The sequence below is a fragment of the Sinocyclocheilus anshuiensis genome, unplaced genomic scaffold (assembly GCF_001515605.1).
Source record: "Sinocyclocheilus anshuiensis isolate Anshui unplaced genomic scaffold, SAMN03320099.WGS_v1.1 scaffold1063, whole genome shotgun sequence".
Taxonomy (NCBI): Eukaryota; Metazoa; Chordata; class Actinopteri; order Cypriniformes; family Cyprinidae; genus Sinocyclocheilus; species Sinocyclocheilus anshuiensis.
Window position 1 is genome coordinate 120,359 of NW_015547679.1, and position 17,377 is coordinate 137,735.

Below are 17,377 nucleotides of genomic sequence, written 5' to 3' on the forward strand. Positions count from 1 at the left end.
AGAAGAAAGTCATATACACCTAGGATGCATCGGGGGTGAGTAAAACACAGCCTAATTTTTATTTTTGGGTGAACTAACCCTTTAAGAGTCATTCATACAGCAAATGCTGAAATGGCCGATTCATTCAGAAATGAAGCAAGTGTCTTTATGAATTAGTCATTGAATCATGATTTGTACAAAAACATGGGTTTATTCGGTAATATAACACCACTGTGTGGAGCTAAATTGAACAAAAACGGACAATATTGTCTAAAATGAAACATAGTGTACAACTGCTGGCGCAAGCTAGATTAAAGTGATTGTTATGTTTTGAATATGGGTATTTTTATTACACAAACGCATCGATTCGCTACAGAAGGCCTTTGTTCACCCCCCGGAGCCGTGTGAGACTCATTGAATCATGATTTGTACAAAAACATGGGTTTATTCGGGAATATAACACCACTGTGTGGAGCTAAATTGAACAAAAACGGACAATATTGTCTAAAATGAAACATTAAAAGTTTTGGAATTGTATAAAATCACTTGCAATCATGCAGATATTTGGGGAAAAACACCACTCTTGCTCATGTGGTACTGCTAAAATATACAATATGATATAATTGACAACCCACAAAAACATGGGTTTATTCGGTAATATAACACCACTGTGTGGAGCTAAATTGAACAAAAACGGACAATATTGTCTAAAATGAAACATTAAAAGTTTTCGAATTGTATAAAATCACTTGCAATCATGCAGATATTTGGGGAAAAACACCACTCTTGCTCATGTGGTACTGCTAAAATATACAATATGATATAATTGACAACCCATATAGGAGTATTTTTGCCGTCACATCTTGAATTTAAAGGCATATACAGTGACATGCGAAAGTTTGAGAACCCCTTGCAGAATCTGAAAATGTGAATAATTTTAACAAAATAAGAGATCATACAAAATGCATGTTTTTTTTTAGTACTGTCCTTAGTGAGATATTTTACATAAAAGATGTTTACATTTAGTCCACAAGACAAAAAAAAATTGCGGAAATTATAAAAATAACCCCATTCAAAAGTTTGGGAACCCTTGGTTCTTAATAATGTGTGTGGTTACCTGGATGATCTACGACTGTTTTTTTGTTTTGTGATGGTTGTTCATGAGTCCCTTGTTTGTTCTGAACAGTTAAACTGAGCACTGTTCTTCAGAAAAATCCTTCAGCTCCTGCAGATTCTTCAGTTTTTCAAGCATCTTTGTGTATTTGAACCCTTTCCAACAGTGACTATATGATTTTGAGATCCATCTTTTCACACTGAGGACAACTGAGGGACTCAAACACAACTATTACAGAAGGTTCAAACATTCACTGATGCTCCAGAAGGAAACACGACTTACTGTGTGAATAGCACTGTTGACACACACAAACCTCATTATTAGCTACAGTGGCATGTGAAAGTTTGGGAACCCCTTGCAGAATCTGTGAAAATGTGAATAATTTTAACAAAATAAGAGAGATCATACAAAATGCATGTTATTTTTTATTTAGTACTGTCCTGAGTAAGATATTTTACATAAAAGATGTTTACATATAGTCCACAAGACAAAAAAATTGCTGAAATTATAAAAAATAACCCCCTTCAAAAGTTTGGGAACACTTGGTTCTTAATACTGTGTGTGGTTACCTGGATGATCTACCACTGTTTTTTGTTTTGTGATGGTTGTTCATGAGTCCCTTGTTTGTTCTGAACAGTTAAACTGAGCACTGTTCCTCAGAAAAATCATCCAGGTCTTTCCAGCATCTTTTGCATATTTGAACCGCTTCCAGCAGTGACTGTGTGATTTTGAGATCCATCTTTTCACACTGTGGACAATTGAGGAACTCAAACACAACTATTAAAAAAGGTTCAAACATTCACTGATGATCCAGAAGGAAACACGATGCATTAAGAGCATCTTAATTTGAAGATCAAGGTAAATTGTACTTAATTTGTCTTCCGGGAAACATGCAAGTACCTTCTGTAGCTTCCAAAGGGCAGTGCTAAATGGAAAAAAGTTATATTTCAACAAAATAAGAAAAATTTTGACATCACCCCATCCCCCCCAAAAAAATATTTTTCCTCGCAGTTATATCATTGGGTAATTATACTACATATATATTTCGGGCATCAGGGAGCCGCTATTATACCTGGCATTGTGCTTTTGAATGCACGATCGCTTTTTAGTTTCACTTTCACCTTCGAGATTCGCAATCGCACGTACTCTGTTTATACTATGGAGTGGCAGTACTTACCACACATACAAGATTATATGTTTGTCACTGTTCAGAACAAACAAGGGACTCGTGAACAACCCTCACAAAACAAACAAAAAAAAAAAGTCGTGGATCATCAAGGTAACCACAGAACCAAGGGTTCCCAAACTTTTGAAGGAGGTTATTTTTATAATTTCAGCTGTTTTTTTGTCTTGTGGACTAAATGTAAACATCTTTTATGTAAAATACAGTCGGTCGTCCTGCATCATGCTCATCAGCAACTGCATCAATGTAAGATGACGTACAGCACTGGGTTGGGGTGGATGCATTAATTTGAACATTTTTTCCCTATAATTAATAGCTCCAGATTAATGCATTAAATCGACAATCCTAGAAATAAGCCCTAAAAAAAGCAACCCATGACTTTTAATCTATAAGCCCAAAACATGCCCAAAGTCGCTTATTATAAACTGACTTGGCTATTCTGGTGACTGAGTTTGCCTCCGTTTCTTAGTATCGTTTAACTTGCATGTCAAGCAGTTACCATAAAGTACCTGTGAACACTTTCATCTGTAATGCTGGACGTTGTATGGCATGCAATTCTTAAAGTGCCCACAAGATGTCGCAAATCATCAGTGGAGCAGATCTTTTTTGCAGACTGTTATCCCTTTTTGGTCTGCTGTGACCCTAGAGGGAGTCTGTCTGCTAAAGTGAAACCCTGAGCCCAGGACAGTGCTGTCTGCAGCGGGCCTGACCGCCTCTGAGCTCTGTGGACAAACCCTTTCACACTTCCTTCAGACTCATCAGCTGCATGGATTTGGAACAGAAATTAACTGACTCTTTCCTGTCTAGCACACCCAAGGTGAAAAAGAGTGGTGAAGTGGCTGGTCAGATGGCACCAAAGGTATGATTTCTGAAGCACGTGGATAAATTGACTCTTTTTAATATCGGTGTTGCATTAACAAGATTTCTGTTTTTCTAGAGGAAACGAGGTGAGAGCGGAAGCGAGAGTGACGCGGCAGAAGAAAACAAGAAGGAGAAGAAGAAAAAGAAGAAAGAAAAGAAACTGAAGCTAGCAGAAGAGGCAGCGGCCGAGGCTCCAGCAGAGGAAGAAACTGAGGTGAGCAGGTTTTGGAGCACTTTTGATGATTGGTTTGGATGAAATGCAAAATAAAAGATGCGACGTTCTTCATTCAGCATAAAGGATGTCAAAATCAACGTGGTAATTGTACGATACATTTTTTTCAGCTTAATACATTTTCAGCATCCATTTTTTTTCCTGGCATCCCTTGGCTAGTGTTACAGTAGATTATGTGAACTATCACAAGAGAAGTTAATTCGGTTCTGGCATCCGACACGTGAACGCGCTTCAGACAGCGTGCAGTGAGTTCTCTTTAACGGACAAAAACACACAATTATGTCAAAATGCCTGTTTTTGGTGAGTGGCATCGTAAAAAAAAAAAAAAAAGATCATCCTTGATCATAAAGAGTTGGGAGAAAACCAGATGTGTGTCAGGTTTTAAAGAGACAGCGCTGTATTTAAAGTGAAACCTGCTGCAGTCTGTCATTGATGGAAATGAAAGAACAAAAGAAAAAGCATTTTGTAGCATGAATAGATTAATCTATATACAAAATGATAGATTATGCATATATAATTTAGTTTAGTAAAGTTTGTTTTAAGTTCTTTTAATACATTCCAAAGCCTATTAAATGTTAAAAATGTCTTTCAGTTATACTGTAATGCTGAATTAATGGCTAAAATTGAGGGGGGGAAGCATTTAATAGAGACTTCAGTAGCAGTATTGGTATTATACTGGCCTTCATTAATTATAGGCTACTTGGTAAACAAGTATATGCCGTTAAAACATTTAAAATATACCGTCTTTGTCAATTTCACACTGAATCTCCAAATGAATGTAGAAACAACAATGTACATATTATTAATATGAAACAAAACAGAAAAATGTATTATGTTTTTATCAATTGACAGACAGCACTAATTCTAAACGCATTCCTTCACACACAGGTTACGGAGAGCACAAAGAAGAAGAAAAAGAAGAAAAAGTGTCAAGATGCTAAGGCTGGCTCAGAATGAACAGAGACTGGTGTGATGTTATTGCATCAGTAAATGTAACCGCAGACTTGTCTAATGGAAACTCAATCCATCCTCACCCACCTGTCAGTCATGTCCGTGTTCAAGAGTCATAGTGGACAGCAGGTCGGTCAAAGCCCATGAGTTTGCTTGTAAATGGTTGCGGTTATGATTTTTTATTTTTATTGTCCAAATGAAACCCATATTGCCTGGGTTTATTCATGCATTTGAATGGAGTTTTTTTTTATTTTTTATTATTGTAAATACAGAAATTGTAATCTTGTAATCAAATGAAACATGACTGAATTTTTACAACAACAAAAACACCTAATTTCTTTGTGTTAAACTGGTTTCACAGTCAGAAGTGTGTCCATTCAGTGGTTGCGATCATTTATACACCGACTGCACAGTCTCTTACACGTTTAATTGGTTATCAGTTTCTTTTTCATTTCAGAAATAAAGTTCATAGTTTTATTTCCCCCAAAAATGTAAATGCACACTTCCATATAGTATGATACAGGAGCAAATGGAGGTCATATTTAAGGAAAAAATGCCTCGATTTTATTCAGAGGCCCAACATAAGCAATAACATGCAATCTGGTGCAGTTTCTGACGTTTATATGGCCGGAAAGTAAGATGGAATTCCGACGGCTTGTAAATCAATGAGGTCTTTATGCATTTTATGCAGTCTGTTATATAAATATCTGTTGTCACTGACATCAGTGGGCTTTTTCTTAACCATAGGTCTACATGGTCATCTGTGTCACAGAAAATCCTGAAATCAGTACGAGGGATTTACACCATAAAGCACTTTTAGACTGTTTATTGCATCGAACCAAGCAAGTTTCTCTTTTTAGCAGTTGTAGTTAAAGCAACAGTATCGCTACTGTAATTCAAATGAAGCGGTTATGTAGCTATTCTTGTATTAGCTTCGGGCGAATATTTGAGGGCTGTACTTTTCATCACGTTTGAAAGGGAATTAGAGATCACCTTCACAGAGGAGAACTGAAAGGATTTCAAAAAAAGGTGTGTATCGGACGTTCTCTTAGAATTCAGCTTCAAACCAATGGCACTGGAATCAAACAGCTTCCCGCTTCTTTCTTCTCTCGACTTTTAAGAATAGGCTTTATTGAATGATGGATATAAATATCAGTGTTTTATTCAGTTGGAATGAATGACAGCAGTTTATTCTGCAGATCTTCATACTTCCTGACAAAGTCCAAGCCTTAAGATGCCTGTTTTTCATTTGAATCAACAGAATCCTCAAGGACATGAGCCATTGTAGCTGTTTTTTTTTCCTGCAGTCTTTTTATCTACAATATCCTCTAAAATATAATGTGCATACATTTAGCAATGCACTGTATTTAGGACATTTAGAAAGAAATGAAAGCAACCACTATTCTGAAGGCACATTGTTGTACTGTTGAAGGTTGGAGACAGGCTATTTGTCATTTAGAGATGTCCTTTTATCGAATATGTGAACATAAGCAAATATTTCCGGGGCCACTGCACAAAAGAAACATCTGTCTTTCTTACTGAAAAAAATAGAATTAACCGTTAAAAGGATAGTTCACCCATAAAACAAATCTGTCATTTACCCACAATTGCGTTGTTCCAAACCGGTATACTTTTTTTTTTGCCATTGAACACAAAAGAAGATATTTTGAAGAATGTTGGTAACCAATTGCTGGTAGGCTACCAGCGACTGTTTGACAGATCGATCCTGTGTTAAATGGTTGTTAAAATAAATCTCTAAATTAGCTTATCTAGTGTGTAATAATAATAATCATAATTATACAATATTTTATACATCTAGAACCATACAAAGAAAACATTTTAATACCTAAACAACCTAAACAAATGACATTAGTCATTAGAGACTATTTTAATGTCTTTGCGAATCTCCTGCTCTACCTGACAGCACACAGACGTCTATTTGATGTCTGCATTTACATCTGCATCTGCAAGATGTATTTTTTAAAGTGTTTGCTTATCTGCAATACATTTGTAGGACGTGTCAGATGTCAAACAGACGTTTTGAAGATGTCTGTAAGATGTTTATGTGTTAGAATGAATGTAATCAGATGTTTGTATGCAGCAGATGCTTTCCAGATGAAGCGAGCTTTAACAGACATCTTGCAGACATACGTGTGCTGTCTGGGTCAGCTCTGTTTGAGCCCTTATGAGTGTGTGTGTGTTATCAACAGTGTTTACCATGCGTTTACAGCTGTCGATAGCGTTTTATCGAGTTGATTATGGGTCAGCGACTACCTCGTGGAAAGAAAGCGGAGGGCAGAGGTGAGTGTGTGATTGAACAGGGTCAATCCCCGTACAACACTCACACCACCGACCACACGGAGGCGCTCCAGCATGGAGCAACACATGGTTGACAAGTCTGCGGTTAATGAAACTCTTGCTGCAGGTAAATGATTTGACGCATTACATGACTACTACCCGTGCCGTACCACGCAGTGGAAAAGCACCATTAGTGGCCCTCCATTTACTATTTGAAGCCCAAACGGAACAAAAACCTACACTTTCCCAAAGCACACAGTTCCTCTGTTTGTAAAACCATACTCTGGGAAGAGTGTATGCTCATGCAAACATTTCAATAAAAAAAAAAAAAAAAAGAAGAAGAAAAAAGTTATACATCTAGAACCATACAAAGAAAACATTTTAATACCTAAACATTTTACACGAATGACATTAGTCATTAGAGACTATTTTAATGTCTTTGCGAATCTCCTGCTCTACCTGACAGCACACAGACGTCTATTTGATGTCTGCATTTACATCTGCATCTGCAAGATGTATTTTTTAAAGTGTTTGCTTATCTGCAATACATTTGTAGGACGTGTCAGATGTCAAACAGACGTTTTGAAGATGTCTGTAAGATGTTTATGTGTTAGAATGAATGTAATCAGATGTTTGTATGCAGCAGATGCTTTCCAGATGAAGCGAGCTTTAACAGACATCTTGCAGACATACGTGTGCTGTCTGGGTCAGCTCTGTTTGAGCCCTTATGAGTGTGTGTGTGTTATCAACAGTGTTTACCATGCGTTTACAGCTGTCGATAGCGTTTTATCGAGTTGATTATGGGTCAGCGACTACCTCGTGGAAAGAAAGCGGAGGGCAGAGGTGAGTGTGTGATTGAACAGGGTCAATCCCCGTACAACACTCACACCACCGACCACACGGAGGCGCTCCAGCATGGAGCAACACATGGTTGACAAGTCTGCGGTTAATGAAACTCTTGCTGCAGGTAAATGATTTGACGCATTACATGACTACTACTATATTCTACCAATGATAAAAGTGTGGTAGATGTGAAGGAGGGCCTCTGGTAGGGAGCCTTTGAGCTGTGTTTATGATCACTACAGTATGCAGGTTTTCAATTCGCATAACAGTGACCATAAAAGGTGTTATATAGGTATATTTGGGATAAGGTCACTGGGCTAGTTTTGTTACGCAGACCTGGCAACCCTGAGAAGATGGGGAGCGAAAACAAAGAGGAGGCAGAAAAAGCAGGGTTCTGAGGCTTGCATCTTTTTTTTTACTTGTTTCTCTTGCCCCAAGTCCATCAAAGCTCAGGGTAAAGTGGAGCAGGACACTGATGTTGCCCCATCCAGGAGATGTACTGACAGTAAACGACGAGATCTGAACATCAAGAAGTCTCTTAATCATTTACGCATAATGTAAAAAACACAATCATCACATTATAAAATTGCATATTATTTATTACTTTACATGTGATGAATGGTTAAAACATAGACGTTTAATCTTTCGAGATTTCAAGTATCACATCTGCTGAGACAGCTGGACTGTGATGAGATCTCAAGGATGGAAGGTGTTTTCTGTCATAACCCAAAATATAACACTTTCTACCATATATTATTTTAGGTGTATATATATATATATATATATATACATATATAAAGGAAAGTGTTTCAATACCTGCTGTAACAAAATATGAAATATGTGTCGAATTTGTACAATTTCTAATTGCATTTCAGGTCTAGGCCTCGGTTGCGTCAGGCATCTTGGCTTGAGGCGGTAGTTTTAGCAACTTGTGGAACTACTTGGCAAGGGATGTGTACATATTATAAGTTGTAGGTTTAGTTTTAGTGAAGTTAGCCCCTCCAGCACTAGCATCTTGCGGGGCTGGCAGGCCTTGGTTGCGTCTGGCACTATTTTTTGCGTCATGTGGAACTACTTGTCTAGGGGTGTGCATTGTATATAATTTGTTTAGTTTTAGTTAAGGTAGTTTAGCATTGCACCATCCATCTTTTTATTAATGTAGTCATCCAGAGCTCCCTGTCAAGCCCTCCCCACACTCTCAGAAATAAAGGTCCAAAAGCTGTCACTGGGGCGGTACCTTTTCAAAAGGTACATGTTTGTACCTAAATGGTCCTTTTGGTACATATTAGTACTTAATAGGTAGAAAAGTGACAGCTTTTGTAACTTTATTTCTGAGAGTGCACAAGTTCCTCACACTGCCCCCCAGAGGTTCCTGCCACTGGTGTCCGAGTCCCAATAAATTAGTTATTCAAGAACGTCGTGCAAGTTTACTGCAACAATGGTGCAATAATGGTACTGTGAATTTCAAATACTTTTGGAAATCCAGCATTTCGTTGATTCTGATAAATAACGATCGTCACAGTTGTCACACAATGACTTTCTTTCTTCTTCCATAAGAGGCTTTGGAGTCAAGAAGAAGAAAAAAGTATGCAATCTGAGAAACAAAAACCAACCGAGTTTAAAAGTAGCCAGATTCTGCAGGGAAACCGTGCACGTGGCAACCCTGGTGGCTGGCTGGTTATTCTGGCTATACATGAAAGAACATTTATTGTTAGTATTATAGCTTGGGAGAGCAGGGGTTTCCCTCCTATTGCCTCTAAAGACCTCATTTAGCACACTTTGTTTAGTAAGACGACATCATATAAAAACTGTTTTGAGAAGCCGCTGGATATTGGATTCGGTGAAACCACTAATCATACTGCGGTTTGCTCTGCTATATGTTTGCCATTTTGTCACACACAAATACAGTAAAGAAAGAGAAAAAAACTCGATGATTGTGCTTTCGGCTGCTTTAGAAGAGGTTCCCACTCTTTTTCACCAACAAATTTCAATGATTTCCACTTGTTCGTCATGGAAAAATTATTCAATAGAGATCACAGTGCTGGATTTACCGGTACAAGTTTATAAAATTAATATAATGAAACAATTAAATGGCTGTTCCCTTTTCCTGTTAACTTTTCCATGGCAATAAGAGCCCTGGCTTGCACTCTTTATACCAACATGCTGTTTTACTTTCTCATAAATTCCTGAATGCTTCTCGTCTTGTTTGATAAAATCTACAAAATATGACTGCAGGTGCTTTTATATTCAGTCCCCGTACATGCCAGAACGTATTATTAAGCATATTTCTGACCTATGAAATGTTCGGGTATATGCTCGCAAGTTGCGATTTTCTTGACTAGTTGTAATGGAGTAACCTGGAGCTGGCCTTTAGGAGTTTTTTAGAGACACCTTCTTATGGGGTATAACGATTGCTGATCGTTTTTGCAGTAAAAAATGCTTTTGGTTTATTTTTAGCTACGTTGCAAAGGATGATCTTCAGATCTCTGTTTTTCTGCTCTTAATCTAAACCATACCCAGCCCTCTCCACTTCTGCCTTCCACAGTTTTGTCCAAACTTGGTCTTGAGAAGTGTGCTGCCAGAACTCTCTGACTCAGCACACGAGAGACAACTTGTGGAACTACTTGGCAAGGGATGTGTACATATTATAAGTTGTAGGTTTAGTTTTAGTGAAGTTAGCCCCTCCAGCACTAGCATCTTGCGGGGCTGGCAGGCCTTGGTTGCGTCTGGCACTATTTTTTGCGTCATGTGGAACTACTTGTCTAGGGGTGTGCATTGTATATAATTTGTTTAGTTTTAGTTAAGGTAGTTTAGCATTGCACCATCCATCTTTTTATTAATGTAGTCATCCAGAGCTCCCTGTCAAGCCCTCCCCACACTCTCAGAAATAAAGGTCCAAAAGCTGTCACTGGGGCGGTACCTTTTCAAAAGGTACATGTTTGTACCTAAATGGTCCTTTTGGTACATATTAGTACTTAATAGGTAGAAAAGTGACAGCTTTTGTAACTTTATTTCTGAGAGTGCACAAGTTCCTCACACTGCCCCCCAGAGGTTCCTGCCACTGGTGTCCGAGTCCCAATAAATTAGTTATTCAAGAACGTCGTGCAAGTTTACTGCAACAATGGTGCAATAATGGTACTGTGAATTTCAAATACTTTTGGAAATCCAGCATTTCGTTGATTCTGATAAATAACGATCGTCACAGTTGTCACACAATGACTTTCTTTCTTCTTCCATAAGAGGCTTTGGAGTCACAACAACCGTTAAAGAATGTGACACACACTTCTCCCGTAAATCCTGTAGAATTAATCCAACCAGATGACGACTTCGAAACTCCTGAAGTGTCTTCTATTTTGTGTGTCTTATGCATCAGACGTTCAGCCAGCGGTTCGTGGGCGTCACGTCTGAGGCTGAGACTACACTAATGGCGCTTTTCCACTGCATGGTACGGCTCGGTACGGTTCACTTTTGGGGGGGTTTCCACTGGGGACTTCCACAGTTTTGTCCAAACTTGGTCTTGAGAAGTGTGCTGCCAGCACTCTCTGACTCAGCACAAGAGAGATCTGCTTCTGTATGCATGCCTCTGGATCTCCCAGCGGATCTTTCCGACGTTTCACAACTAGTGACCCAGCTGAAATGACCATTAATTTCCATGCTAGTCTAGCTGAAAGTGCGGTGTAAGCATGCCGCTCACTAGCATACTTTATCTTCCTGGTGCTTTAAAAGTAAAGTGCTGCGTTCATGAAAATATTAAGGAATAAAAAATAAATTTCTAAAGATAAATTCCTAAGTTCTCAAATATTATTTATCTAGCTAAGCAACCAAGGAACTTTCTACAGAGTTTTAAGACACGCCTATTAACTCACGATTGGATACTTTAGCCTTAAAACCATCTGGGCCTCTTCAGTCACTTTTAACCGAAAAATTTTACAATTAGAATTTTTTTTAATTTTTAGCTTCTTCAAAATGAAATGATACATGGCGACTTTTGTTGCATTTAGCTATGTGAACACACTCAAAAAATCATGAACATGATTCGGATGTGTTAAAGGGTCGAAAAATAAAATGCAACACTTATGACCTGGCATAGGAAAAAAATGAATTAATTTCTTAATTGACTCAGAAATCGAATTCTGAGTCAATGCATCATAGATCATAATCGTTTAACAGTTTTAAATTATTCGTGAAATGAGAGTAATAAAAGCATTAAAAAATAATAAACTATACAAACTATACATATCGACAGTGGAGGGATATCTCATTGTGAACATTAATCATTGGCAGAAACCTGTAATCTGTAATCTCAATTCATTTGATCATTTTTTATTACACTGTTAATCACTAATTGTTGAGAAGAAAACATCTCAGTATGAAGTACATACCGTTTTAACATGACCCGACCTGAAACATTCACTGAGTCAAGCTTGGCAGAACTGATGGAGAGTCCGAGGGTTTGCTGCAATATTAACCACTGAGTCATATTATTTCCCATGTAGGAATTGCAACAGCCGTCGTTGTGGTTGGAGATCGTGAGGGATAGAGAAAAAGTAGAACGTGAAAAGCAACTGAAATGCAGTACTAGTTCTGGTTCTGATTATGAAGAGGCCACTGAGCGAGAGCCATGCATCAGAACTGCAGTTTGACCTTGACAGCTGAAAACACAAACCCCACACATTTTACTCACGAACCTCTCAGCTGGGTGAAATTTCTACAAAAAACATGCCCATTTTAAGCATGGAAACTTATGCATGAAGTGCTTTAAAGAAAGAAGCCAACGGCAGCTAAAGTGGAAGGTTTTAATGTTGGTCACTTATGCAGAGTGTGTCTGATAAGCAAAAGCACACGGGCTTGTGCCAATGAAAACAGCAAATGGTTATTTGGCAATAGTTTGGAAACGCATCCACAGGAGCTCTGGGAGACGCTAACACAGTGAACAAATGTAACAATCTGTTACTCAGCCTGATGTGATTCCAAAGTTTGCATGGCTTTCTTCCGTGGAACTGTTTAGTAAAGGGGTGTCCAAACCTCCAATGGGAGGGCCACTATCTTGCGGCGTTTGGCTCCTGTCCTAATTAAACACACCTGAATTAGCTAATCAAGGTCTTCATGTGAGAACCAGCGATGCTTGATGCAACGTGTCTTGATGTGTCATATTTAAAGATTAAAGATATTTGAGAGCTATGGCAGAGGAAACGCGTTTTTCCATTCCAATGCGCTACCATTGTTTTCTATGTAAACACTCTAGATGGACGTGTTTGCTGTTTTTCAAAGTGTTGATTTTTTGGCAAATTGCATGGAAACCAATGGGGTTCAATTTGACCCCTATTACAAATAACTGAGCGGTAACCAAAATTTGTTCAGCGTTTCCAAAACACATCTGCGTGTCGAAACTTTGCATGCACATTCATGACTGTAAATGAGAAACAATAACACAAAACTTCGAGAATAAATAAATAGTTAAACCAGTCAGATTATCAAGCAGTTTTGAAAATGGAATATGAGTCAAACTGACCTGCAACACAATATTGCCTTCAGTTTTGGTCTGATCCTCACACAGTGTTATTGTATGGCTTCACAGAACTCCGACTGCAGCACACAAGTCATATGGACTATTTTTATAATACTTTCATGCTGCTTTTTAGTAGCTTAACTGCATCTGGCCAGCATGAGCATTATTCCTTTGTGTTCCACAGAAGAAAGTCAGAAGGGCTTGGAATGACATAATATTCCTTTAAAATGACTATAAGTACCTGTTTTCAGTTTTCGCGTTTCGCTTTTCAGTTCAGATGTCATTATGTTGAAAAAATGATCTGTTAGCATTCAAATTATTTACAGAAGGTTCTTAGTACAACAAAGTAATGTGTTACACGTTTCTAAAACCCACACAATATATCATTCATAAGAAACTAGAAAAACGAACATTTCTCATTTTTTACAGAATTTACAAAAGCCTCGCAACTTAACGAAAAGACAAAAAAAAAAGCATATCTACTTTACTATTCTGGTTTCGTTTTACATGAAGTCATCCAAACGATCAAAATAAATCTAGTTTAAATCACATACTGTACGCAAATATGCAAACGCAGTTAGAATCGCTTGGCCAACGCATTTCAACCATGTGGAGCTATTGTACATAACGTGTGTTTTTGCAGTACTGTGGCGGTAACGAACATCAGTACTCAAGGGGGAGTGATAGAGTTATCTAGAAACGTCTGCGCCATTAAACCAATTTTTTTCAGCTAGCTAGATTTGTGACAGAAAACATGCTGAATAGATAAAAGATGGTGGTATGTGTGGCCTCATTTAGCAATATTCTCTTCAAATGATTGTTTTACCGAGTGAACGAGAAAACTGTCCGTAGAGTTTCTTCTAAGAATGCAATGCATATTTGTGACAGAAATTGTGTTCGGACTCATTTAGAAAAGCCATTACGTGTCTGATTACATTCACATACAACACGGATACAGCATAATTTTGCTCAGAGCCAATCAAATGCAGTTTTCCATTCCTACAGTCTCTTTTTCTTTAGTTTACGGCAAAGATGAAGCTAGGTTTGGTGATGGAAGCTAGAAAAAAAAACCACACGTCTTGGCTTCTTAGCTAAAGAATAAACACCGTCCCAAACGTTCTGAATAAATGAATACCATTTCCATTTTCCACATGGCTCGAGACATTCTTCCTGGCCTTTTTGAGCACCTCAGTTCACCACAGCTTTCAGAAAAATAAATTGTTGGTGTGCCACTGGAATTTAGGTGAACAGATGTTCTTCTGGAACATGTTGTTTTGTCTATTCTGTTATCTTGCGTTTCAAACTTTCTTCTTAAAGCAACACTAGAATTGCTCAGTACGAATGTTAGGAAGGCTGTCTAACCTAGGAATAAGCGATGCTCTATTTCAGTATTTGTTAACAAACTACAGAACGTGAGTCCAGGATAAAGTTGAGCAGGGACTGAAAAAGAAGTTTCAGTTTGTTATTCTCATTTTCCACTTCACCAAGCTGAATCCTCAAGGATAACCTGTGTGTGTGTGTGTGTGTTTGGGTTTACGAGTGTGTGTGTGTGCTTAGACCAGTTCCACTTTGGAGTTGGGATACACTGCCACCACGTCATATCCCTCCGGAGGCTGCACACGGGCCTTGGCGTGCGTCTCGCAATACAGATTCTCATCGATGAAGAAGTATCCTCTCTGCTTTAGATTCAGCCCACAGTCATCACACACGAAGCAGTCGGGGTGATAGAGCTTGTCTCTGGCCTTCACGATGGTTCCCCTGCGTTATAAGACAGTTCTTAAATGTCATTTATTGTACCTTACTCTTCTGGGATTTTATTGTCAATGGCAGATAATAGTGTACAAAAGGACAAATCTTATAAGGAGACACTTTTAAGGACTTTAATATTCATGTTTATAAATAAATGTTTCATTCAAATTTCAACACAATTTGGAGCATCCAACTATATTTTCCTTACAAGTTTTCAACTATATTTTCAATGTAAAAAGGTTCTTTCTAAGAACCAAAATAATATATTAGGTGAACATTGTTCAATTTGATTGCTATGGTGAACTTGTGTGTAAAAAATACCGTGCATCCTCTCATTAGTTTTTCTCATTAGTTTTGGTTTAAACCATAAATTTTGATTTCAAAATTTTTAATCAAATATATTTCTTTTTCAAAAACTTCCAAAAAACAAACAAACAAAAAAGAACAGTTAGAGACCATACTTAATATATTTTCTTTAGACACAAGAAATATATTTTTGTCCTTAATTTCACCATGAACAAACACAGAATTAGCTATAATATGATATTAGTAGAGTACTTTATATGATATAAAGTAGAGCTTTCACGTAAGATAAAATGAAAACATTGTGATAGTCAATGTTTTATTTAATTTAGTTTACTTAGTATAAATAAAGACAGTTCAAACAACCTTAAAATTTACTGTGATTTCTTTTTAAAATATGCATCTTATTTTTTGTCATGCACTAACAACAACAAACCTGGTTTCTTTTAATATTTTTCTATGAGGAAGTGTTATTTATTTTATCTTTTTTTTTTGCACTACACCCATTATATCTGCACTATTTGTTTATTTCACAGGTTTGCACTCTATCTGCCATGTGCCTTGTGCTACTTTATCTGTTTTGAAATTTTTCTGTATTTATTTGTATTTTTACATTCTACCGTTAGTGTTTAGTGTTATCTGTATGCACCAAGGGTCTGAGAGTAACGCAATTTCAATTCTCTGCATGTGCAGTACATGTGGCAGAACTGACATTAAAGCAGACTTTGACTTGGACTTGTTTGCTTTTAGAGAAACTGAACAAAACTGGTTTAAACCAGAAAACTAATCCAATACTACAGACTTCTATGGATAGACTCGTTTAAAAAAGGCTGTATGATAATATGGCTTTCTAAAGCAGGACTGGCCAGATAATGTTTGATCAGTAATGGAGTAAACTGTAAATTCCTGGCTAATCTTACCCGACCTAGATATAAAACAGAAACAGAAAGCTACTGTTCTGGACAAATGTCTGTTATGTGACCCTGATGGCTGATTGGATCCATATCACTAACCCAGCTCACAGGGCAAGTACAAGGTTCTCCCGCACATTATGAACACATGTTCCTGCAGTAACATTAATTGAACATTTGTTCAGTTATCTGGTCTTTAATGATGTTCTTAAAATGTCAGCACAAAAACATTATTTATACATTGTTCATGGAACATTTCTGAAATGTTTTAGTTGGATGTTCGTCTAGCATTTTTTAAATGTTACTACTTGTTTTAGAATGTTTAGAGAACATTCAAAAATAACATTCCCATAATGTCGCAAAATATCAAATTTAATGTTCCCTTAATGTTCACATAAACGTTTCTAAAACATTTTAAAATCTGGACATTTTGTACGTTCAGAGAACATTCAGAAATAATGTTTTTATAACTTTTTTGTTAGCTGGGGATCAACTTTCTATTATTAATCTCAATGAACAGTTCCATATTTGGAGGCTATAATATCTGTCAACAGCATTTACAAGGAACCCATTGTTTCACTCTTCTGTGGAACTTCCTTATCATGTGACCTCATTGTTTACTCATTTTTAATAGAAACTGTGGGAAAGTGCCAACAGCGGTAGAGTGACTTACAGTAATATCTGGATCACCTGTGCAGCGAGAGGAACACATGCTGCGGCAGGTCAGCTTCATTTAAAGGATTAGTTCACTTCCAGAATAAACATGTCCTGATAATTTTCTCTCCCCCATGTCTTCCGAGATGTTCATGTCTTTCTGTCTTCAGTCGCAAAGAAATTAAGGATTTTTCTCCATATAATGGACTTCAACGGTCGCCAACGGGCTGAAGGTCCAAATCACAGTTTCAGTGCAGCTTCAAAGAGCTCTACACGATCCCAGACGAGGAATAAGGGTCTTATCTAGCGAAACCATCTGTCATTTTCTTTAAAAAAATTATCTAACGATAAGACTCTTATTCCTCGGCTGGGATCATGTAGAGCTCTTTGAAGCTGCAGTAAAACTGCAGTTTGGACCTTCTGCCCGTTGGTCCCCATTGAAGTCCATTATATGGAGAAAAATCCTGGAATGTTTTCCTCCAAAATCTTAATTTCTTTGCGACTGAATAAAGAAAGACATGAACATTTTGGATTACATGGGGGTGAGTAAATTATCATGGAATTTTTATTCTGGAAGTGAACTAATCCTTTAACAATTACACACTCTGTGAACGTGCCACTATTCTTGTGCACTGTTACAGTCATTCACTGACAGCAAGTTAAGGCTCGTAGGTTCATGTTCAAACAGGGGTGGATTTAGTGATTTGGGGGCCTCATGTTGTAGAGCAGGGGTTCCCAATCACATTCCTGGAGCCCCCCCCCCCCCCCCCCACCCCCAATATTTTTTTTT

General features: G+C 37.7%; 2 protein-coding genes across 2 annotated transcripts in view; one reads left to right on the forward strand and one right to left on the reverse strand.

Annotated features, from left to right (window-relative positions):
- The window catches only part of LOC107703090 (H/ACA ribonucleoprotein complex subunit 4-like), a 19,978-nt gene extending 15,331 nt beyond the window's left edge, over positions 1-4,647 (forward strand). The window contains exons 13-15 of the mRNA XM_016505611.1: positions 3,084-3,135; positions 3,214-3,351; positions 4,258-4,647. Coding sequence (XP_016361097.1) covers positions 3,084-3,135; positions 3,214-3,351; positions 4,258-4,326 — 259 coding nt within the window. The 3' untranslated portion in view covers positions 4,327-4,647. The remainder of the gene's footprint in view (positions 1-3,083; positions 3,136-3,213; positions 3,352-4,257) is intronic.
- Positions 4,648-13,463: 8,816 nt separating this feature from the next.
- LOC107703091 (PDZ and LIM domain protein 4-like) overlaps positions 13,464-17,377 on the reverse strand; it is a 49,473-nt gene continuing 45,559 nt past the window's right edge. The window contains exon 7 of the mRNA XM_016505613.1: positions 13,464-14,728. Coding sequence (XP_016361099.1) covers positions 14,524-14,728 — 205 coding nt within the window. The 3' untranslated portion in view covers positions 13,464-14,523. The remainder of the gene's footprint in view (positions 14,729-17,377) is intronic.